This window comes from Hesperophylax consimilis, chromosome 12 (genome assembly GCF_061612785.1).
Source record: "Hesperophylax consimilis isolate HC1 chromosome 12, BYU_Hcon_1.0, whole genome shotgun sequence".
NCBI lineage: Eukaryota > Metazoa > Arthropoda > Insecta > Trichoptera > Limnephilidae > Hesperophylax > Hesperophylax consimilis.
The window spans coordinates 22,152,229-22,179,372 of NC_142847.1; the positions used below are offsets into that span (position 1 = coordinate 22,152,229).

At 31.1% G+C, this 27,144-nt stretch overlaps 1 protein-coding gene across 5 annotated transcripts in view; it reads left to right on the top strand.

Annotated features, from left to right (window-relative positions):
- The first annotated feature begins 6,691 nt into the window (after positions 1–6,691).
- The window catches only part of LOC149419324 (uncharacterized), an 87,094-nt gene continuing 66,641 nt past the window's right edge, over positions 6,692–27,144 (top strand). For 4 of the 5 annotated variants that reach the window (XM_089638217.1, XM_089638220.1, XM_089638221.1 and 1 more), the window contains exons 1-3: positions 6,692–6,757; positions 7,224–7,363; positions 18,747–18,858. In XM_089638217.1, coding sequence (XP_089494343.1) covers positions 7,229–7,363; positions 18,747–18,858 — 247 coding nt within the window. In that variant the 5' untranslated portion in view covers positions 6,692–6,757; positions 7,224–7,228. Of the gene's footprint in view, positions 6,758–6,802; positions 6,951–7,223; positions 7,364–18,746; positions 18,859–27,144 lie in introns of those variants that run through there. The other variant, XM_089638218.1, reaches the window with a different exon arrangement.

Here is a 27,144-nt window from a genome sequence, read left to right on the forward strand (position 1 = left end):
CTTGTTTTTTCACAAAGGATACAATAAGACGAGGAAAATGTGATTTTTGAATAGGGTTGCATGGTGAAGATCGTAAAATACACGCACAACAAAGTAATAATAACCAACTTGTTTGTTTGTAAAACCTATAATTCCATTAAAAATTAAGATAATCAACCCGTAAAAAACAAGTTTTTAATTAATATTAATAGATGTATTAGAAAAAATTGTTTGACTGAGGATTGAACCTTCCTCTCCAAGTACTGGAGTCGCTAACAACTTAGCCAAATCCCAATTGGGTAGGACCGACATTTATTCCTATATCAACTGCTGTAATGTTATCCAATTGCAGATAGAATGCATTGTCATCGACAACGAATCCTCTCTGCCGGGTTTCAGCTCGATCGAATGTCGGGAAGTGGGTTAATCTCCATATCATTCATACAAAAATGAATAAATTTACTGCTTGTATCGGTACCAACACAATTTGAATTTTAACTATGGGGTCGACTTTCCCAATCAAATTTGGGAAATAATGTATTAATTCTTGAGAAACTTAAATAATTATTCGTCACTAAATGATAAATGATACATTCTTATCTGTAAACAGGATATAAATCAGCGTATTGTGAACGAATTTTCCGCTGTTATCCGAGAGAACTGGAATCAGTTAAATTCGTTAATTTTAATGTTTAATTCCTTATCTTTTAGCAGAACCTGAATCGCCCCATAAGTCAGTAGTATTAAGGTTTGAGAACAATTCCTCATCCTTTAGTAGAACCGGAAAAGCCCCTTAAGGTTAAACGCAACGCTCGTTGTATTCTACGTGTTCACAGATGGCGTTAATTAATTAATTTTGTTTAAATACGCTTTTGCAAGGTATTGCTTTACAGTATTAAGACAAATTATTTGTTTGCGCCCGTATATACGCAATATGAATATGAATCAATAGTTTTGTTCGTTTAAAGACTTAATTCTTTCGAGAAAGGCACACAAATACAATATTTTACCGATGATTCAATCCAATATTGTATTTGTATGCCTTTCTCGATAGAATTGAGTTTTTATATGGACAAAACTATTTATTCATATTCATATTGCGTATATGAGGGCGCAAACAAATAATTTGTCTTAATACTGTAAAGCAATACCTAGCAAAAGCGTATTTAAACAAAATTAATTAATTAACGCCATCTGTGAACACGTAGAATACAACGAGCGTTGCGTTTAACCTTAAGTTGTTAATTTTAAGGTTTAATGACAATTCCTTATCCTAGGAGAAACAGAATCGCCTCTTTAAGTCGTTATTTTTAAGGTTTTGAGACAATTCCTTGTCCAAATAGAACCGGAATCACTCCTCTGGGAGTCTAATGGTATTATATAATGTAATTAACGACTTCAGTTTTATTTCGAATCTTAGATCACGCTTCTAGGGGTATACTGTTCACTGTCCTCAATCTATACTTTCCATACAAAAATCCATTGTTAATTAGGTGGCTACTCGTACCATTTGACCTCTTTTTTTCACTTCTGACAATTCTTAAAAAGATCGATCTACAATAAATTTTCAAGGTAATTCGCTACTAATTCCAAATCCACGTTTTATCAAATTTTCTTTCACTTTAATTATTTGCACACATTCCTTCGAAGAATTCTCACGTCTTTATAATGAAAACTTTCTTAGAAAGTGGTAGAAAGATATTTTTTTGCGTATCATAACAAACAAAGATAAAATAACTACGGCGGATCTGTAAATAAGAAATTAGTTTTTGAAAACTGATGTATTGGGAAAAAGATAATTTAATAAACGTTTAAAATCGAGTGGACAAAAAAGTTGGGTTCCCACCCAGGCGTACCGTTGCTGATTCAAACCTATAATAGATAAGCTTTCCATCACTGCACAAGCAAAATTTTCCGCTCATAATGGTGGGAGTTGGAGGAATTCATTACAATATTGTCAGGTTATTCTTTACCCGGGAATGTTTGTCTCTTTTTGGGACTGAACGTATCCAATCCTGTTTTAACGACTTCGGTCTGTAAATTTGTTTGTTACGTTCCGGTTTCGGTTCAAGATGGTGGCCTTATTGGATAATATTTTTTTATTTTATTTATTTTTATTTATTTTATTTCTATACATACATTACAGTGTCTACCAAATATTTACATTTGTATATAATACATAAATTTAGAACTGTTGTTAATTTGGTGTTTTATGCTGGGTGTGAGGTAGGTTTGAGTAGGTGACACATTTTATCCCACCGTAGTTCCCTTAATCGTGGTTCCTATTGAAAAAAAATGTCATTTAGATAGTGACGTTTCTTTGGACAAATTGTAAACTTCCTTATTTGAAATTTAAAAAAAAAGTCACTTGTAAGTAGGCAGGTATTTAAGTACCTACTTACAATCTTATGATTTCGGAGGAAATTTTGGTATAAATTAATTAAATAAGAAAAAAATTAAAAATATTTTCAGTTTATTCGTAACGTGGAAATGTTTGTCTGTTTTTTTTATTAAATGTTTATCTTTTATGATTCAATATTTTCGATAGATCAAGAGTGCCTAATTCAGATTCTACCAAAACATAGTGTTAATTACACAAATGATCTTTCATCGTAATGCTGTATCTTTCAACATTAAAACCAAACGTATTTAGAGACTTAACATTGCCAGACACAACAGAATAGAGGATCTTTATTCTATTGATGACGATGATCAATATTCGGATTCCGCGAAATTCAGTTTACGCTCACGCGAATGGTTTCAGATGAAGTATCAGAGATTTGCGTTTATTGGTTCTGAGAAGTCGCAATAATAACTGTACAGAGATTCGTTGGCGTTCCTAATTTCCTCACGTAGATGTTGTGTGCACGTCGCTTTATGTTTTAAGGTCAATTTTACATACAGTGACAACTGGGTCAATTTTGAAGTTGACTTTCAAAGGCAAATGAATGTTGTCGTTCAATTATGACAAGTATACAACAAGCCTTCCTTTGATAAGCTGGTGGAGCAGATACTACCAGATACTGCTAACACTGTACAAATCGAAAGTGCGCCCCCAATCTTGATTTGGCAGCCAACTCTGATCTGAAGTTTCATAATAACAGAAAAAACCCTTGACTTGTGCAGAAACGACCGCCCGTTTGATAGATTCTACCATCTAACGGATTGCAAACTTTTGAGCACAGGCGTCGGTTGGGAATGTTGTTCTTGTTTTACCGGTATTTCAATGGAAGATGCTCCGAGGAACTATCGTCATTGATCCCTCCGTCACTTGTGTAATCGAGAAACACGCAAATAGCCCAAAACTTGCACACAGTTGACATTAAATGTCAACAATGACAAATTTTGTCATATGAGAACGAGTAATTTCTACGGCTCGTTCTGGAGTTCAATAGATCCAAATATGGATAAGCAATGAGGGATTTTTTTTCTTCTGGTTCGCCTGTGTGGAGTTAATGTAAAAAAACTATGCGACTATTTTTTATTACTTCGAACTTAACAATAATAATCAACATTACATCATTAGGTACCGAAATCGAAATTAGCACAATTGACGCTATAAGATTTATCATATCGACAGTTTCAAACCAAAAGGATTCAAGTTTCAAAACGTAATTTTACAGGACATTTGGAAAAGTTACAATTATTTGTGATTGACTAACACACTTTTGTTTTGGTTTGGAATTTGGGACAATCCATATAGGCGCATCATCAATTATATACACTGAAGATAAAGATCGACAGAAGTGTATGGTGGTGTGATATATACTCAATTTTCCATACTTCTGTTCGAATTGAAACAAGTTAAATGTTTAAATTCTTTCTTGAACCTTGAGCCTAGGATTCGAAATATCATATCATATGTTCGAAATATCATATTCTGGCCAGTGATTATTATCGTAGGGTCGTTGTATTTTTGCTCTTCGATTTTTTACTCTTGTTTTTAAATCAATTTAAGAATGCAAAAAAAATCATTCTGCTAACTTACGAGCATATTTATAACATTTTGGTCCCATCTGAAATTTTAAAATGTTATTATGACGGAGAAAGCAATATACGTCATTTCCTGGGTTAGAAAATCGGTGACAAACATAATTTTAATAATGGGTCTACGTAATACGATTTTCTATCCATTGTATACAGGCTAATTAAAAAGTTTCCATTTTCCTATTTCACGGAATGCCGGGAAATTTTTGTATAATTTACAATGCGATATTATGGTACGTAGGGTGACATCTATGTACAGATAGCCACAATAATTAAGTGTTGTGAAAGATGTCTGTATTACCTTCACTGCTCGAATATGAAATATATGTATGTAAAAATTACTTTACAATAATAATCACTTGGCACTAATAATAATCCGGGGAACAAGGGCGGAATTTAAGAGAATTTTAGACAATAATTTCGGTAGAATATTTGAAATTTACACAGGTTTTTGACCTAATGTAGCAAACATTTCAGAAATTCCCAGGTATTTGTGCTTTTTCCCTTTATAATTATAAATATGTTGCTAGCTGCAAATCTATCCTCAGCATTTGTTACAAAAAAATAAATAAAACACTTATTATTATTACTAGCTGTACCCCGCCACGCATTTCTGTGGCTCAGTCTGGGCAGATAGAGAAACAGTAGTACGTAATGTTTTTACGTTCAACAGATGGCTCTGTTTTACATGTTTTTATCTGTCACATATGACACATATATTATATGGCAGTGATTATAGCTATATAAAAACACACGCGAATTCGAAAGCAACTATCAAAATTTCAAAGCAATTGGTGAAGAACTTTCGGTGCATAAATAAACTACTTTCGGAGATTTAAGATTTTGAACAAACGAACAATCACATATTTATTTATTTCTAGAAGATATATTATTTTTAGTAAACAATAAATATGCAATTGCCAGTATGAAAACATTGGTTTTGCCCATTTTTGTGCTAATGCAGTACCTACCTGCCAAAATGTTGTCATACAAATGCGCCATATTTTGTCTATATGGGCCGCCCCCGAAATAAAAATGCTGCCTGCGACCAGGGTTAAATCGTGGAGAATTCCCCGAATTGCGGGAAATTTGCATTATTTTTTAAGAATTACGTATTTTGCGGGGAGCACCTTCTTGGAGGAAAATGCGGGGATTCTGGACATTTCTTGATTATCCTACCATATTGAAAAAATATATATTCACAATTATTGTAGCTTGAATTTAGTTTTCTTTAGCAGCAAATTCATAAAAAATGTCTACTTTTAAAACCTACACGAAAGAGAAAATCCGTAAATGACTAGATAATAAAAAATAAATGCTAATTTCCATGGAATTTTGTTTCATTTTGGAGGTGGAATTACGTATGGAACTTGTAGGGAATTGATATTTTGTTTTCCCCAAATTGGGGATTTTGAGCACCTATTGTTGGTATTTTAACGCTTGGATCGGCAAACTTATTTATGACTGCATCTGCATCTAGTGTTCCCACCGAACTCAATTAAAAATTCGATTTTTTTAATGTTTAGATTTAAATATGTTGATCATGTAAACGTTTCGATAGTGCGCATCATTATTGCAAAGTAGAAAAGCTGTATGATGAATGGTAGCGATGGGCAGAATCGATGAACCATCGCTGATTTACTCGATCTTTTTCATTATCGAAATATTTCGATTAATTATCATGGACAAATCGATTCTGTCAAAAATCATCACACAGTCCGAGGCAATCGTTTTAAAAATCATTCGAAACCACAGCCGTCACGTCATTGGGCAGAAATCACTCAAAAACGTAAATCGATTCCCAACTCCGAGAAACGTCAAAATATTTCGGATTTCTTGACATACCTACGTAGTAGTTAGGTAATACGTTACATACTACCTAATATGATATGATATCTACTGGGTCTGGGATTACGCAATTATTCTTTACTAATTATCACATGTTTAATCTTTATATTATTTACAAACTGAAGAAGCTACGAGTATGTGAACAAATTTTATGGTGGGATTTACGACGCCCGTGTACTTAGTGTGTGTATAAAATGGCATTCTGACTTATGGTTACATTTCTGACATTAATTTGGAAGTTTAATAATTAACATAATTGATCATATTTATAGTGCCGTTTTTGTGAAAAATCACCTCGAGGGTGCTCCATAAAGAATCTTAAGGTTATATATGTTGTAAGGTATTTGTTGGAATTTTTGAGAAAGATGAAATCGGCCCGATATATAAATATTTAATCGATTAATCACTCGATTTTTCGATAAAAATATTTCGATCATGTAAATGTTTCGATCCTGACCATCACTAATGAAAAGTGCACCTATGATCTATGGGTGAGTGGTTTATTTATGATCTATGGTAGCAACTGGTAACGCTGGTAACCAGGATTGCAGATTTGTGGGAAATTTCCCAAATCGCGGGAATTTCTGAGATTTTTTTAAGAATTGAGTATTTTGCGGGGAGAAACTTTTGCGGGGAAATTGCGTAGTTTCTGGACATTTATAGATTATCCTTAAATATTAAAAAATATTCACAATAATTGTGAGAATTTACTATAATTTTAAGACAAATTTCAAGATTTAAAGTCTGAATGAAAGAGAAATGCTAATTTCAATGGATTTTTTTTTTCGCCGGTAGAATTACTTATTTCGGGAAATTTGTTTTCCCCATTCGGTTATTTTGAACACGAATTGTGGGTATTTTAGAATGTATTCATCGGCAACCCTGCCAAACCCTGCTAACAACTGAATTTGAAACTAAACGCTCGTGTGTTGACATCACAAAGGTATGTTTTATGTTTACATAAAATATTTTGCGAATTTTTCAGTTTTCCTGTGCTGTGAATAGGAATATTTTTCAACATCGACAAATTTATTACTATTCACCAGACTTATCGACCAAGGTAGTTTATTTATGGACCAAGCTGACTGAGCTCACACAGTTGTCATCGTACGTAGTAATTGGATAATAAAAACACGGTGCGTACGATATTTTATCAAATTTGTTCCAAATAAGACAACAATAATAGAACAACGTTATTAGTAATTAGGAACTCCGTGTTTCTTTTTAGGAGCACTCGTTCTATGAGTCTGTTTTATGCCAATAATCAAACACGTGTTGACAGTTGTTTCATGACTCCAAACTTGGTAGATACTTGGTGGTGACATTGTTGTTCCCTGACTTTTCTCTGTTGTCTGTTACCGATTTTAGATAACGCTTATAAAATGTCTTTTTTGTTGTTTATTTTCTAGTCAAAATGAGTGAAAAAGATGGAAAACTCTTCAAAGCGAAGAGCGCTGATAGATGGCCTTCAAGAGTACTTACTCTGACATCTTCATTTGAAAAAGAGTGTATCGATGCTCACTCTTTACTGGACCAGCTCGCAAAATACGTAAGAATTCACATAGTCATTTGAAACCATGCACGTCTATGTATGTTAATGATAAATGTATATTATGTTAATAAAAAAAAACTCCGTATCTCAGCTCAAATATCTATGTAAAAATTGTCAGAAGGTAAAATGAAAAGTAGTTCTACTCCAAGTCTTTTAGAACACAATCAAAGTTGTTTTAACAACAAAATGGGTAAACTTGTCGAATTCCGCTGTATCTTTAAAAAAACAACACTTGATTTCAACTTAAATATCGAATGGAGAGAGTTGGGGGTTTATGTCGCATATACACAAACCAGGTTTTTAGGGTTTAGTTTGGGTTATTTAAATAATTTGTGCATATTTCCTAACCATCAAACTTAAATTTAATTGAGAAAAAATGGAACTTTAATGCATCTTTTATCATCTCCTACCACATAAATAGTTATTTTTTGTAGTTATAAAGTTGAAACCAAGTGTTATTATTATATATTTTTTGCGTATTGAGCCTGCAGCGGAATTCGATAAGTTTATCATAATGTGAAGCATTTTGCACATTTTCGATTCTAGATTATGGTTATATGTTGTACTAGTTTTTAATCAGTCGAACGATGGCTACCCATATTTAGGTCTCATCCATCTAGGCCTATCGTAGACGATTTTTTCGAATTTATTTCATTAAAAATTCAATATGGTTCAAATGTGGCTCAGCTCAAACCTACAAATACGGGATAAATTATAAAATTTAGGAATATGAAATATGTTTATATTTTTCCATATTAATATTTAGAGGTATGATTTTTTAAATGAACGCTGCCGAATCCAAAACCGAATGGACCAGAAATTTCGATCGCTCAAGGAATTTATTTTGTAAATAACCCATCGCTCGAGTTTCGGTTGTGAAATTCGTTTTGCTAATAGAAACCTTAAATTAAACCACTTGATGAAAGAATTAATATGATTAAAACTCTTAAATAGAAGTCTTGTTTCCGACTTGACTTTTATAATTTTTTTTTTTAATGGTATTATAGATAGCCCTGATTTATTTAGACTAATTACCTTACATATAACAACTAAAATACTCAATCAAAATTTATTTTTAATTGCAACAACAATACTAGGACCGAATCATTTAGATATTCTCTTGTATCCGGATTATATCAAAACCTCCTAGATCACAAGGCCGTGACACTGAATCAAATCAGCCTCCTAACTTAGGAACCTCCAAAAAATACATTTTTATTTATTTTTTTTAAATTAACTAAAACATTTTAAGATGTTTTAATAAATAAGAATAAATTGAAAAAAAAAAAAATTTTTTTTTGTAAAATCCTATAAAAGTTAGGAGGCTGCTTTGAATGAGTGTCCCGGCCTTGTGATCTAGGAGGTTTTGATTATATGCAGTTGGCAATACTTTCTCAGAACTATTAGATGTGTTCAACTGCCCGGAATTTAGTTACACGAAGACTATAATAACATACTTCATAAATAAATATAATGTTAGCTTTTATCATTCTTTTGCATGCATTCGATTTTATAATTTTTTTAACAAATTTTACTTCTTTAATAATGTTCCACTAAATTATTATATATATCACATGTTTGTAAAAGCTTGTATGGGCATATAATATAAATAAATTCAAACATGAGACTACTCACAGGTTTGTGTATACGCACTTGTATTATATTACTTGTATCATAAAACATGGCAACACTGTCAAGTCTAGTATTGACGTTTTTCTGTATCTCCTTCAAATTATCAAAAAATTAACAAAATCAACAATAGAAAATAGCTAAAAAGTGGTCAATTCATCTAAATCGAAGATTGCGCACTGTCCAGTGTATTTTTTTTTTCACAAAAAGTGTGTTTTTTGCACCAAAAAGAGTTTTTTGTTTTTCCTCGAGAGCTTGTGTCATAAACTCAAAAATCGGTGCCATAGTTCTTGAATATTAAAGAGTGAAGATCTCAAGTGTAGCAAAGTTATCCATCCTTAAAGGAAACAATTATTCAATAGTGCTCTTTTAGTGTGAATTTCACGCTCAGCGAATTTAGAATGAATACTCAATGTACTGCATGCGAAAAAAACATTGAAGTTCCGGCCGACTTTATAGCATGTTCTGTATGTGAAGATGGATATCACATTTTGTGTGCGGATATAGTGGAAACTTCTCGCCGAGGTGCAAAAAATCAATCTCAATCGCAACAATGGAAATGTAAGAAGTGCATTAAAATTCCAAAATCAACTAAACAGAAACTTATCGATAATAACATGAATGAACTCAATCAAGACCTGACATCTGTTGCCAAAAATCAAAAACGAATTGCACAAACAGCGAAGCTTACAACCACACCTACAATAACCAGTGAAAATCTAGCTTCATCATTCACAGATGGCTCTAATCAGCCGTTAACATTGGAAATATTCTTGAAGGAACTTGAAAAATTTAAAACAACAATGATTTCTTTTGTAGACAATAAACTAAGCATCTATGATCAAAAATATGAAGAAATATTAAAACAAAACAATGATCTACTAAAGTCATTCCAATTCATGGCGGATCAACAGGAAGATCTAAAAAAGCGTGTGACTTCTATGGAAAAATTACAGGTTAAAGATAATGCTGATCTAATCGAATTAAAAAACCAAAACAACATTTTAATTAATACAATCTCACAACAAGACGTCAAAATCGACAGACTAGAATATATGTCTCAAATATGTAATATTGAAATAAGAGGCATTCCAGAATCCATCTCTAATAACTATTTAGAAATTCTCAATAAAATAACAAAAATTATCAACTTTGAGGACTCTTCAGGAAATGTGAACTCGGTAATAAAAAAAATCTATAGAATGGGACCTAAAATTGCTGAAAAAAATCCCAGATCAATCATTGCGACCTTTAATAACACACTAGATCGAGATAATTTCTTATGCAAAATAAAAACATACACAAAGGCCACAACTCCCAGCACAAATAAATTAAATACATATGATCTAGGAGTATCGCAAGATGCCCAACGAATATATATATCGGATCACTTAACACAAAAAGCAAAATTCCTCCTAGGACAAACTAAACGATTCGCCAGAGAAAACAATTTTAAATATGCATGGACATCTTCAGGACGTATCTTACTGAAGAAAATTGACAGCTCAAAAATCATAACAATAAATAATGCCAATGACCTGCAACGTTTAAAAAGTCAATCTATCTGACTTCTATTTCACTCTGTCATTATGGCTGTTAATGAAGATATCATTTCATGTTCTCATATTGTAATATATTGTTATAGAATATTTATATACTCATTTATTTATATCACAATCAGTAAGATCTCATGCAACCTCATACTTCTAGTAAATCTATATAAATCTGGGAAAAAAATAAATGAATATATCTATATTCCTTTTATGGTCAGATTCTGGAATAGTTCGCAGGTAATTGTAACTTCTTTTTCTATTGCAACACACCCGTCGCACCTACATATTTACAGATTGAGTACTCACCGTGCTCTGATTAAGAATAATAAGTCGGCAATTATGAAATTCATTACTTGTTCATTTAAGACTCATTTCATAATTTTCAATAGGATAATGAATAAGCAATGTGATGTATTCTATATTTACCTACCACCCTTAGCTGTTGTTATCACATATAATTTGTCATTAGGTAATAACATACAAATAACAACTGTGCATATACCTGAAAAAAAAAAAATTTTCATTGCAAATACCTACGCACTATTTTGGCCACATCGCTGTGTATTTCAAATGTTTTTGTATGTATTTATTTTATGTCAACATATTCTTTGCAACATCTTTACAACTTAAGTACGCTCCATGCTCTGAGCTATATTTTTTTGTTAATATCATTTAATAATTGTTGTTTTGTTAATATCATAAAATCATTGCAAATACCTGCGCACTATTTTAGTCACATTCTGTGTATTTCTAATGTTATTGAATGTATTTGTCATTTTAGTTGCGTTCTTGATGCTAACTTATTTATCTTACCAATCTATTACCACCAAAAGATCTACTACCACTCTATAACCACTTTTGTTGCTATTATTCACTTTATTATAAATATTTACTTTAAGATTGATAATTATGTAAACATAATTTCCTTCGTCTGTACCTTCACGGGATATACCTACATTTTCGACAAGTTTTCACGGGCTCAAATTAATATACACCCATTATTATTCTTATTGTTAAATGGAACAATCACATTACTACATTAAGAAACCAAATAAGAAGGCTAGCCTACATTTTCAAAAATCTAAGAAACATATTGGACAAAGTTACATTAAAAACTGTATATTATGCTCTAGTTCAATCAATGCTTTCATATAATGTTGTCTGTTGGGGTTCTTGTAACAAGACTACCTTAGAGCCTTTGAATGTTGCGCAAAAATTAATTTTAAAAATAATGTATAAGAGAAATTTTATGTATCCATCAAAGTTATTATATAGTGAAAGCAAAATTATGACAATAAGGCAGTTGTACATAATACAGGCTCTCTGTAAATTTTTCAACAACACTATTACTGCTAAAAGATCTCAACAAGTGCGCAGCACTAGAATGGGTTCTTCTTTAATGTATCAGCCGGTGTATACCAGAACATCCTTCGGACAAAGGAGTTTTTCATATAAAGCTCCGTTGCTATATAATATGCTTGGAGAAAACATAAAAACTATAGGTACGTTAAATTCATTCAAGAAAATGGTCAAAATCTCCGTACTAGCTGAGAATGATGATTTTGGATCACCCATGTTGTCGCTTATATCATAATTCCTTGTGGAAGCTCTGTTTCGATACAATCCTTATTTACTTACTGCGCATGCACTTATTTACTTCTAAAATAACTTTTGGTTATTTATTATTATGTTACTTATTATTATTATTATCTACAATTATCGTATTAATATTTACTTTAATTATTGTCTAGCTAAAATACTTACTTTTTATTATAACATTATCTACTTACCTATCGGTTATTATTTACCTTTTTTATTTAGTTATTTTTATTTTTTCTTATAATCTATTATTCATACTATCCATGTTGTAATTGTTAGTATGGTTACCCTATGCTTGTGTCTGATAAGCCAGCACAGGTACCTTGTACTTTAGTTAACAGAAGAATATTATTGTTGCCAACTTACTTAATAATGCTTCTTTTGTTGACTTTTTTGTTTTTTGTTTTTATTTTTTTCATACATTTGTTACTAAAATTTTGTTTATTTTTGTCTACCGGTCTCGAAACGTCCGTGTCATAAACTTTTCTTTTTTTGTTTAAATTTAATTTAATGTTGTTATTATTTTTAATTTACATATATGTATTTTTTTTTATTATTTTTTTTTATTTATTTAATATTTGTATGTTTTTTACAATAAATATACAATTTATACATATTATACAGTGTTATAAAGGTGAATAATAATAGCTTTTCCTCACCATAAAGAGACGAGGCTCTTGTGTTTGGTGAGTGAATCCTAGCTCAATTATATGGAATCATGTAAGTAAGTAAATAATATTTTTTCAAAACCAAAGGGATAAGTAAGAAATAGGCAAGATTTATCAATAATACAGTTTCAAGATTTGAAGGAAATAATAATAAGAGTAAGATATGGACTTTTATAGTAGTTTTAGGTAATTTTTTAATTTTATTTTAAATTCCTGAATATCTTCAATATTTTTTAGATATAATGGAAGGATGTTAAAATATGTTATACCTAGATAGAGATAGGTATTTTGTGTGTGCTTTGTATTGAGTTTTTGTGATTTTGATAGTTTTTTGATATCTTGCTGATGAATTGAATTGTAAGTTATTTAACTGTATTTCTTTATAAATTTGTAGAATTGAATATTTTTTATATATATTGTCTATTGTGGGTACGTTGAATATTGAAAAGAGAATCTCGGTAGAAAATTTGGATGGTTTTTTCAATATTACTTTAATTATCAATCTTTGAACTATTTTAAGTGGATTTAATATATTGTTATAAGTTCCTCCCCAGCCAATTTTTTATTTTTTTTTTTTTAATTTTTTTATTTATTTTATAAAATACAGTATAATGTTTAAATTTACATAGTAAGAACATATTTCGATAAAAATTAACATGTTTACCTTTACAAGAGTTTAAAACTCGTGTGTAAAGGGAAAATAATAAAAACTTAATATTGTAATATAGATTGTACAATTGCATAGTACACTCTTTTTAGGTTTTCTAGTCTAAGAATATTTCTAAGTCTTATAAATATACAGGGTGTATCGGCACTAACCCGACAAACTTTAACCAGCTATTCCTTAGCACATTTGGAGTAAAAAATGTTATGGGCACTTTGCTGTCCGGTAGCATTTTTTTTTCAATTAAAAACAAAAAAATTTAAAATTTCCACACTACATCACTGTCATTGGCATTGCGTTTCGTGTTAAACAGCTGTTATAAGCAAGTGTGTCAAAAAGCGTCTTCGCTCTTTCGCACACACTAAATAATAATAGTTAAAAATGAGACGAATGGTGCCGTGCTATTTCGTTGTGACTGTAAACGTGCGCCAATATAGGTACACACGTGCATTATTCAACGGAATTCGAATAAAATATTTGCCAGATGGGTTTTCAAACTTTATCAAAGGATAAAACAGTGGTGACATGTGGTGAAAATATGAATAATAAATTTTTTATTAAAAAAAAACGTTACCGGACAGCAAAGTGCACATAAGATTTTTTACTCCAAATATGCTAAGGAATAGCTGGTTAAAGTTTGTCGGGTACGTGCCGATACACCCTGTATAAATACATTTTCTAATTCTTTTGACAAGTTCACAAATTTGTTTTTTCCATTTAAAATGTTGATCTATATATATACCAAGATATTTAATTTCAGAAGTTAGACTAAGTATAGAACATTCTTGATTGCAATTAGTTCTGTTACATTTAAGTTGATGTATTATAATTTTTAATTCTGGTATTAATTTAAATTTGTTGATAGAGAATGGGATACATTTTGTTTTTTCAGTATTTAATGAGAGGAGGTTTTTATCGAACCAATTTTTTAGTATATTAATATCAGTATTTGCTAAGTTATTAACATTATTCCAATCAGTACCTTCAATTATTATGACAGTGTCATCAGCATAAGATATTATTTTTCCATTTAATCTTTGATTGAATATGTCATTTACATAAATGATAAACAGTAACGGTCCCAGGACTGTACCTTGAGGTATGCCGAAGTGACTTGTTTTTTGTTGACTAAGTACATCGTTGATTTTTACGACTTGAGGGCGTTTGAAAAGGTAGCTTTTTATCCATTCTATAGCTGTACCACTTAATCCAATATTTCTTAATTTACTTATAAGTTTGTCGTGTGATATGCTATCAAAAGCTTTTTTTAGATCTATGAAAATTCCAATGCATTTTAATGATTTATCTAATGAATTATGAACAAGACTAGTTAATTTTGCAATTGCATCCTGAGTGCTTCTACCTTCCATAAAACCGAACTGATTTTCATTAATTAATTTATTACATTTTACAAATTGGTTTATCCTTTTTTTAACTATCTTTTCAAAAATTTTTGCTATGTCCGATATTACTGATATGGGTCGGTAATTGCTAACTTCTTCTGGGTTACCAGATTTAAATATTGGAGTAATGGTAGTTTGTTTGTAGATTGATGGAAACACTCCGCTTTGGAAACTTACATTTATTATGTGTTTTAACGGTTTAGAAATTTGATTTTTAATATTTTTTAAAATATTAACTGTTATTCCATCAAAACCCGGGGCAGAACCACCTTGCATATCGTTTATAATTGATATTATTTCGTTCTCTGTGGTGACTTGGAATGTTGCTATATTATTGTCAGTATCAATACTACAGTCTGGAAATGTTATATTTGGGTCAGTATGAATGAGATTGGCAAGATTTTCCCCTACGTTCGCAAAGAAGGTGTTAAATATGTTTGCAGCTTTTGAGGGATTTTCTTTACAACATGTTTTCATGTTGTCATGAAATATAGTGGCGATGTCGTTATTCTTGTTTTTTTTCTTGTCAATTATTTCATTTATAACTGTCCACACTCTTTTACTATCATTTTCAGCCTGATTCAACTTTTGTTTATAATACTTTTGTTTTGTATTTTTTATAATATATGAAAGTTTGTTTTTATATGCTTTAAAATGATTTAGTAAATTTTTATTATTTGGTTGTTGAGTAGTTAATTTGTAAAGAGTTTGCTTATGTCGTACAGATACTACTAAACCATGAGTAATCCATGGTTTTATAGGTTTCAAGTTCGACACTTTGGATTTGGTTATTATATTATTATTTGTCGAGTCATTTATGCATTTAGATATTTTTTCTTCAAACATTTTACAACATATATTGACATCATTACATTGTAATAATTTATTCCAATTTTCTGATTCTAATTGGTGTTTTAATGTATCCATATTAAGTACTTTTTTTGAGTAATTATTTTGTTTAAATAATGGCAAAGTTGGATTGGTTAATTTATAGTTAAAAATACATGAATAATGATCAGTGATAGTTGTATGAATGACAGCTGATTTTATATTTTGGATATCAGGAATATTTGTAAAAATGTGATCTAAGCATGAGGGGCGTTGACCTTTAACATTTCTAGTATAAGAATTTATGCACGATAAATAATTGAGTTCTGCTAACATATTTAGATATGTGTCTTTATCTTTACTAGAATAGTCGTTTGCAATATTTAAATTCATATCTCCAACAATAATAGTATTTTTATTTCTAAAATTTAACAGAATATTTTTTAATTCATCTATAAATTGAGGTATTATCGATGTATGCGTACGATAAATAGCAATAATGTTATAATATTTATTTACGTCTTTAAATTCTATATTTAATATGTTAACATTACTAACATTAATTATTTCTTTAATATTGAGAACATTATACTGGTTAGAAATAAATAATCCGATACCTGAGTTTTTGTTTATTTTGTTTATTGTCGCATGGTATGTGTAGCCTGGAATAGTGTAATTGATTTCGCCTGCAGAGTGTGTCTCTGTTAACACAATCAGGCCCGGGAAAAAATTTAATTCTTTTAATGTTATAACTAATTCATCCATGTTTCGTTCTAAACTTCTAATATTTACATGAAATAGGGTAAATCCTTTTTCAGAGCAAATTAAGTTAAAATCTTTCATAGATTGACATAAATTTTCTTCAATATACATTTTTTTATCTAATGCGTTACATAAAAAATCATTCATTTTTAAGTTTTAGATTAGAGTTTAAAGAAATGAAATTTACCGTATTATTCATAGTCGATGCGCTCCCTAGCTAGTTGAAGCATTTTTTGCTGTGATATTATTGTAAAGCTGCACATCTTGATACAGGAATGCCCTAGTGAGATGTGCAGAGTATGCTTTTTATGTAAAAACTGTTTTTTGAATTAAATAAATAAAAAAAAAAATAAAAAAAAAAAATATTATGAATATATTGTTCAAGAGATTGTTTTTGTAAAGTTTCCTTACTCCATTTAATTCTTAATACGCACAAATTATTTAAATAACAATTCGTTTCGACTTAATTACAACAAGAAAAAAATATTTACATCGGGGGAGATTGTAAAAGATGCATTAGTTCAATTTAAAAAATAATCAAGGTTTAACCTTTCCTTATCTGTGGTGTGTATTAACTACACATTGCTTCTAATAACTTTAATAACTCTATAAATATAATAAATTCTGGGTTCAGATTTTAGATATTCCTCCGTTATACATTTATGCACTGAATTAAAAAATAAAATTTCACATTGTTTTCAAATTCAATTAATAATCGGAAACAAATACACCAATACAATCAACCGTGTGACACTGCTACGCGAAGAGTGTGCGAGGAAATGACACCCTATTGATGTCCCGCTTTAGTTCGCTATGCGGGAATAAGAGAAATCCACACGTCCGCAGTTGTGTTTTGATTTAGACCATCGATACCTACGACCGCATAGCTGTGAGTCTACTAGCTGCCAGCCAGTCGGACGCGGACTGTCGTTAGATGTGGACCCCTCGCACGTTTTTTTAGCATCTGCCAATGGTTTTTTCATGTTTTCAGCAATTAAATTACAATTATTATCATTTTTGATATAAAATATAATAAACATAAGCGATAAGCTATGAATATTCATATTTTTCCGATATTAAATCGCTTATTTTGATATGTGTATTGACTACACAGCATCGGAACGCGTGGATTTTTTTAGTACAGTAAGGGAAAGGTTAAAATTGTTTCAAATAATATTTGGCCGCTATTATGGATTTTGTTAGTATGAAGTGATGTTTGTCGAAAGGTTCTGCTTCAATGTAAATACGCAGAAATTATTTGAATAACCCAAACTAAGTAACTTCCGCACAACATATCATCGATTCTACTAATATAAACCAATTTAAAGCTTGAATAGATTCTTATTTAGAAAGAATATAGGATTAACTTATTTTAAATTTAACACAACTCAATTGCTGTTAAATTTATTGTGAAATCAGACATTCCAAGATCAAATCTGACCCTCGACAGTTACCAGAACGAGCGGAATTGCACTCCGAGACACCGCGTCTTGGGAATTCTCAAGACCTGCCGTGCCCGCCGTCTGAGACTCACTTGTGTCTCCGGCCGCACTGATAAGATCCGCCACGTATCATTCTCTTTGTGCAACTTCAGTATTCAATTACTTGAAACGTTAGTGAATAAATAAAAAAAATAAAATAAAAAACAAACAAAACTATTTTTCAAAAAGGACCACACTACATGGCCATTAAAGTATATAACAACCTTCCACGTAGCATCAAACAAATAACCGACATGCTTAAATTTAAATCATCACTAAAAACATTTCTTTTAAACAATTGTCACTACACCTTAAATGAATACCTTACATAAATTAAATACCTCTGTTTTTTATTTTTTATTTACATGCATTTGTTAACATCTAATTGTTGGGTTATGTAATATAATGTGTATTTGTTGGGTTAGCTGGAAGAAATAGGATGTAACCTGTAAGCTATACCCTTTGTACTCTTTTTGTGCAATAAATATTTTTTTTAAATTTTGAATTTGAATTTTTGAATACTCTTGTGATGTTTATCTAAACTTTTATTTGATATCGCTACCACACACACCATACCCATAAAACTAATAACCTATTTTGTGCATGTCCTCCTACGTAAATAGTTGTTTCTGGTAATAATTAAGTTGAAATGAGGTGTTACTTCAATAATTTGGTTGTATTTAGAGGTAAGCGGGGTAAGAAAACTTTTCTGTTGTTTAATTTTCCAAGATTTAACGTGTCTCAGCACGAAAACATATCCAAACTAACTATCTCTCATGTTTCTGATTTCCAGCTCCTGAACAGGTCGTATAATTCAACATCAGACAGTTTTATGAAGAAAATGCGAGAGCTTAATGCGGCCATCTTCACCGTTATGGACTTCAACAAAACTGTTGAAAAACTGAGTGAGAATAATTGATTTATTTTGTAAATATTTAATAATTTGTTTTTTATAAAGGCTTTTTTCATCATTCTTGTATTGTCCGTCAAAATCAACACAATGGTAAATGTGTCATATCCAATGTAGGTAAAGAAAGAAAATCATGTATATATGTTTATGTGCAAAGATGGAAATTTAACTTTAAGGCTTTTGAGAGTAAGAAACACTTATATATAAATGATTGTATCTAAATATAACAATGTTGTTAAAATACTAAATTCCAAAAGTAGTTGCTCACTTTTATTTGTTACCTCAATAATGATTATCTTAGCTTTTTTAACCATTCGCTTGCCCCACATTTTAACAAAAACACTTTGGGTTGCCCCAGAACAAACGGCCGGCCGCACGACACGTGAACACATTACCAAGAATCTACCGTAATTACATTATTTTCTATGTAGGTGTATAAAGATAATAATTTTTTGTCATAGATAAAAAACATACAACATGAAAAAAAAAAATTGTTAATTTTTATCGTAATTAGTTTATTTTTTTAAATATTTAAAAGGTTTTTTTAATATTTCATGTGAGATATGAAGACTATTTGTAATTTTAGTACTATAGATTCATTTTTCTTCTTTCGATTGGTGCTAAAAACAATTATAGTCTGCCTGAAATATTATAAGTTACAGACATTAAATCTTAGGCTGTTCGAAAAAACGACATTTTCTGCAAACGTATAGTATAAAGTTGTGCTCACACATGACTTGTTGATGGGATTTTTTCCAAAGGTAAATAAAAAAAAATCATGTTTTAAATAAATATTTTTTTGTTTGTTTGTAAATTTAGGTTTATTTTAGGTATCTGTATTATATAACATAAATAATAACCACAATGGTATAGTAAAAAAAGTTATTGGTGTTCTCAGTAAAGGTGATATTCTAAGAAAGACTTTTTTGGATTAATGAAAGGTTTTTTTTCTTCACCTAATTTTGAAACAATACATCTGATTAACTAATGGAATGCCGATGGGTATGTCGAGAACATGCGAGCATTCTAATATTTTCCCTTTTAGAATAAAAATGTATGAAATACAAAATCGGCACCACTTGGGCCAATATAAAACTTTCGATTCCAGTTTTGATATTTATGAATGGCGCCTCTCTGAAGACTGAAAAAAATTGTTTTCTGTTGTATGCTCCGTCCTTTAACATTTTAAACATAATAATAGTAATACAAGAGATACCTACTAAGATTATTCAGATTTAACCCTTTCGAAATGAAATACATCATATTTAAATATATAATATCAAATAATACATCTATCAGTACCTACTCATACAAAAGATAGACTTTTTAGGATTTAAACCTTTCAGTGCTTATTTAAAAAAATATATATAGCTACTTACACACGGTGTCCGGAAGCTCATAGTATAAGCGGTAAACTGGATACATCACATGTGGAGTCAATTTTGTGGTAAAAATTTTTTTGATTTGAGTTTTCTTTTTCGAATCTAGTCCGAAGTTGGAATTTTTTAGGACAAATTTTAAAAAAATCGTTCTCAAGGGGGTTAATATTAGCAGTTTAGAGCGGGAGCACACAGAGAGCGGTCAGGAGTTCCGTGTTCGGCGTTCATTAGAATGTACTATACTATATTCATATTAACAATCTACCTACTAACTAACGTACACGCAAATCAATCGCTCCGAACAAAACAATTAAAATATAAAGTTTAAAACGCTTATAAAACAAAGTTTAAGTTTTATCCGTGTTTACCACAGATGATTATAGTGTCACATCTAATTAACAAAGAAATATTCTTCAATTAAGTGATTAAAAAAGAACAAATATTGAAGTGAGGTGACAGATCAGCGTCATTTTACAGTGAATTTGTCACATTATCTCCCAGTTTAATTTGAAATTCAATCTGTTGGTGATATATAATTAATTATCAAAGTGTTCATAATTATTTGTCCCGTGATAGTGTTTAAAAATAATAAAATTACAAAAGTGAACTGATAATATTGAAAAGAACAGTAAATTATTTAATTTACAGGTGCTCGGTTATATTATAAGCCGTTAAAACCACAGTCTGCCGCAAGCCTTGGTTGGTTCAGTGGTCTAAGGCGTCACCTGAATTTGGTGCAGACATTTGATGATCCTAGGATCGAATCTTACCAAATCCAGAATAATAAAATAAAAGCTATTTTATTTTTATTTTATAATTTATAAAGTTCAACCAATATACCTAATTCGATTATCATCGTAGTGTCGTTATAAGGCGGGAAGTAAATATATTATTCAAGATGCACTGCAGAGTATGTCCAGAAGCCGTCCTTTCAGACGATTCAATATTTGTGTGTGCGACGTGTAAAGGCACCTATCATTTAGCCTGTGGAGGCATAAATGAGAATACATACCGTCGATTTACTCAAGAAAGGCGTGCCCAACAGAAGTGCAAGCAGTGCAAAAAGGATACTCGCTCAGCCGCCTCAAGTGCTACTATTTTAACGGAGACCACCAGTGATACCGCAATATTGGAACCATCAAAAAAAGTGACCAACAAAGCTTCAACGCCCACCTACCAACCATCAACTAATCTAGAAGAACTGCAAGAGTTAGTCATTTATAAAACGACTAATTTGGAAAAAAAACAAAATGATATTTTGGACCAAAATAATAAAATTCTAGAAAATATCCAATTCATAAGTGCGCAGTATGAGGACTTTCTTGCCAGATTTCGTAACATGGAGCAACGGAATGATGAGCTCACGAAGAAGAACGCCGTTTTGGAAGCCAGAATTACGGTCCTGGAGAATGGTCTAGAATTTCAAGAGCGTGCCCTCAAAGCAAATAATGCCGAAATAAGAGGCATTCCTGAAATCGACGGGGAAAATTTACAAGACGTAATGTTCAACATCTGCCAGACTACAAAATCCTCGATTCAAACTAAAGATATCGACTCTATCTATCGGTCAGCTAAAAAAAATAATAAACAGAATCATCCGAGAAAAATAGTTATCAAATTAAAGACGAATCTAGCTAGAGATCAGCTGCTAGCGGATGTGAAAAATTACAATAAAAATCAACAAAATACCGAAGACAAACTTAACACACTGAACATTGGAATTGCCGGTCCTCGCTCGCCTATCTACGTTTCCGAACAACTGACCTTTCGATCAAAGCAGCTCTGGTTTAAGACACGCCAATATGCCAAGGAACGTATGTTTCGATTCGCGTGGGTTAAAGGAGGGAACATATATATTAGAAAAGAGGCGGGATCAAATGCTATTCTCATTTCCGATGAATCAAAATTGTCAACACTGTGATAAAATTGTACCAATTTCGCTCTCGAGGTATATTTCGTCTCGCTTGTTTACTATTATATTTAGTCGTTGTTCCCGCTTCATCAAGTCTATTGCTTTCCACTACCTGCTAGGAACTTGTATTATCACCAGCTTCATAGTAATTTTAGGTGTCAATAAAACTAAATTAGATATTGTATTAAAACTTATATTATGCGAAAGTTTATCACAGCACCACGTTAATCTAAAATATAATAACTATGTTACGCAATACTACACTTATTTAAAATATACTAAATATGTTTCGTTTACCATATAATAATTATAATGATTCCGATATAAATTATAACACAAATGTTATTTATGATCTAAATAATCTAAACAAATACAATTGGGGCTCATATAGTCTAAAAATCATTCATCAGAATATCAGAAGCATTTCAAAAATCGATGATTTTTTATTATTTCTTGATCAATTTAATTACTCATTCGATTTTATAATTTTGTCGGAATGTTGGATAAATAAAGAATACACCTCCAAAATTATACAAAATTACTCTGAATATCACACTAACATAAGTTTAAATAAATCAAGTGGAATCGTTGTTTACATCAGAGACGGAATACAAGCACAAGTAGATGAAATTTTATTATCACAAGCAAACTGTCTGAAAATTGTTTTGAACAACAACTTATGTATCTTTGCAATCTACAGATCACCCGCTTTCCAAAACATCGACACTTTTTTGAGCTCACTTCAAGCAATCATCAATAGTTCAAAAAAAATAGAACGTCGAATCATCATAGGCGATCTCAATATTAATACTATTCCCGAATACCATCGTCAATATAACGATTATTTATGCCTGCTTACTGAAAATGGATTCATTCAGACAATTAATAGCCCTACTCGAGAACAGGGCATGAGTAAATCTTGCCTAGACCATATCAATGTTAAAAATGTTAACCTAATCAACTCATTTGTTTTTCACACTACAATTTCAGACCACTACACCACAGCTCTCTGTCTTAAAAACAAACCTCCCACTGATGCTAAAATTAAATATGTCCCTCGAACAAATTACAATAACTTAGTCGAAGACTTGCGATCAGAAAACTGGCAAAACGTTCTAGACCAAATTGATACTGACTCAGCAATGAATGAATTTATCACAAAATTACATTCATATATATCTAAACACACTAGTCACATACACATAACAAATAATCAAGTAAAACTCACACCTTGGATCTCCCCTGGCCTTGTCAAATCTATTCACAGAAGGAATCAATTACACGAAAAGGCGAAAAGATGTCCTGAAAATATTTTAGTACAAGCTCATTATAAAAAGTATAGGAATTTATGTAAACATTTAATTAAATCGACCAAAGAAAATTATTATAAAAAAATTATTTACGAAAATAACTGTACGCCAAAACGTCTGTGGGAAACTTTTCGTAATATATCTAAAACAAAAATTAATAAATCTTCCGAAATTAAATCGTTATACATTAATAATATAAACTGTTCAGACCCAAAAATTATGGCAAATTTTGCCAATAATTATTTCACTTCGGTGGGAGTCACTCTTGCGAAAAAAAATTCTTGATAAACTTAATACTACTGAAATTGATCTCGCTAAGTTTACTACCTCTAATTTCGGTCATAAAATAGACAATGTACAAACAACGACAAACGAAGTCATGAAAATAATTGACGATCTTAAGTCATCAAATGCTTGTGGTCCTGATAAAGTCTCATCAAATCTGTTAAAACTTATTAAATACTCAGTCGCAATACCGATCGCGTTCATTTCGAATCTAAGCTTTAAATCAGGAATATTCCCCAATCATTTAAAACATTCAGTAGTTATATTGCTTCAAAAAAATGGTGACAAATCGCATGTACATAATTACCGGCCAGTTTCTTTGCTAAATTCGGTCTCGAAAATTATTGAAAAAATTGTAAAAAATCGCCTTAGCACATATCTGGAAGATAATAACATTCTTTCTAATAGACAATACGGCTTCCGACCAGGTTTAAGCACAGAAAACGCTATCGCTAACCTGACAAAAATCATCTCTAATAATATCGATGGAGGAATTAAATGTACTGCACTATTCCTGGATCTAGCCAAAGCGTTCGACACTATATCACATAAAATTCTGTTGAAAAAACTACAGTGCGTTGGAATACAGGGTCAACTATTAAAGTGGATGGTTAGTTATTTAGAAAACAGAAGCCAAAGAGTGAACATTAATGATACTCTAAGCGATTCAGCAAATATTAAATTTGGTGTACCTCAGGGAAGTACTCTAGGGCCAATTTTGTTTAATATATATATTAATGAGCTATGTAACAGTTCCCTTGCCGACCACATTATTACCTTTGCAGACGATACGGTCTTGTTATTTGAAGGTAAAAACTGGAATGAAGTTCACAGTAAAGCAGAAGCTGGTATAAACAGTGTTAAACAATGGCTTGATAATAATCTACTCACACTCAACACGGAGAAAACAAAATTCATCCGCTTCAGTGCAACTCAAGCGGGACAACCGAAAGAAACACAAAACATTATTATACACCACTGCAATAACCTAACTACTTGTAATTGTAACACCCTAGAATGCGTAGATAGTATAAAATATCTAGGAATTATGATAGACAAATTTCTGAGATGGGGCCTACATATAGACTCAATTTCCACAAAAGTCAGAAAACTTACTCATCTTTTCCTGGGCATTAGAAATATTCTCTGCATAAAAGATCTTAAATGTTTATATTATGCTCTGTGTAACTCATTACTTGAATATGCATCTTTGGGATGGGGCGGATGTACCAAAACAATACTGGATCCCTTAGCAAAAGCACAGAAATCACTGCTAAGGGTCATCCTAAAAAAACCATTTAGGTACCCCAGTGATGTATTATTCAAAGAGATACGAGTTCTTGATGTCAGGCAACTATACATAAAAAAAATTATATTACACACTCAAAAACAACGTCACCACTACCCTTCCATTGATCATTATCACGACACTAGACATTCAAGGAGGAATCCAGTTGTTCCACCTACTACTATGACATCCTTTGCCCAAAGACAATTCTATTACCTTGGTCCAAAATTATTCAACCTCTTACCCGATTTATGGAAATCGAAAAGCATAAGCATTCTGCGTAAATTAGTTTATTATTGGCTTCTAGACTTGGGAAGAGTCGAAAGCGAACTTATGATGACCAACAGATAAACAAAAATGTTCTGTACTCACATTTATTCATTGTTATTGGCAGTTAAATAAAAAATTCCTACCATGCATCTGATTTATACAATGCGATTGATAATTTTTGTGATTGATAATGTTTATACAATATGTTTTCATGTACCTTGCTTATATGTTTCTTGATTATGTATATTATATTATATGTACCTTGATTATGTAAATTAATACACAGCACAGTAACAGCGATCAAATTAAGAAACCCACCTAATATTTTTCTTATATTGTAACTATAAATTGAATTAATCCAATATGTTATCATGTACCCTGATACAGTGTTCCTTAATTGCATATTATTACATGTACCTTGATAAAATTTATCAGGTGTTTTCATAAAAAAAACTAATATTCGGGTGTACAAATATGTCTGAAAAAGTTTTTATTTTTATTACTTTGATAAATATATATGTATATAGACTATATTACTAGCGTAACTATTAATGTAAAGTATGGAAATATAATTCATAACAGCAGCGTGTACAAATGTTAACTAAACCAGGCAATTTGGCTGTCCTAAAACGGGAAAATTTCCTAGTTGGACAGCCAAAGCTTCCTTAATATGTATGTAATTATTTGTATCTAATAAATAAATAAAAATAAAAAAATATATAACAACAACGCACACAGCGGGCAGTCAGACTGCGGCGGTCAAAATGGAACGTCGCGTTCTAAGAGTTCTTTTCCCGCTGAGGCAGAGAACGCCAGAACGCCGCGATGTCTGAGGTTACAAACACGGAAAAGTTAATTGAATTGGTTAGGGAAAGGAGTTTTTTATACGATTTAAGTGATGTAAATTATAAAAAAACTGCGACAAAAAAGCCGAAGCTTGGTTTGAAATTGCTACGCATATTTTGTTATTATTTCTAAATATTCTAATGTCTTTTCTTATCCTTAATAAATAAATACATACCTTAAAAATACAGCCAGCCTTTCTTTTGATGAAACACAGTTCCTCCAGTTAGTATTTTGTTTTTCGATATCGGGTTGTATAATGTTATACAATTCATTAAAACTATTAATCGAAATTCGAAAATAAATATAGAATCGTTGTTCATCTTTAACCCCTCAGCAACGTAAGCAGATATATGCGTTAAAAATACGACAGCAGTCAAGTACAATAAGCGTGTTTACACGTCAACGCGTGTCTCTCCATAGAAATCGTTCTTACTCCGTTATTATTTTAGTTACATCCCTCAAACAAAAACTAAAAGGTCGATTATAGATCAAGCTACACATCACTACCAAGTTGTCTATGGAAATACAAAACAGGAATCTGCTGACAGTCGCATAATTGACACAAAATTTTTATCCGCGCAAAATGTCTGCCGGTAGCGCCGCGCGCTTCACATATTAAATTTTTATAAAATATTTTTATATGAAATGATAAAAAAATGAGGTGATAAAAGTGTTTATTACACATATATACAATAGAATAAATATTTTTGTTTACATAATCTGTGATTTTAGTACCATTTTCACCTAAAAACATGACGTGAGTCATTTTTAACCTATTTTTCATGTTTCCATTCTAAATTTAAATATTTACAAATGTTAATATTTATTTATGATACAACAATTTGAAAGCCTATTTTGTAACCTTTCTAAAACAGTTTTTACTATTCGGCTCCGTTCAGTAATGTTTCATTTATAGAGCTTTGATTGTGAGGCGGTAATAAGACAACGTTTTCGTGAAATTGAAATTTCGGTTAAGACATCTTAGCTTCAA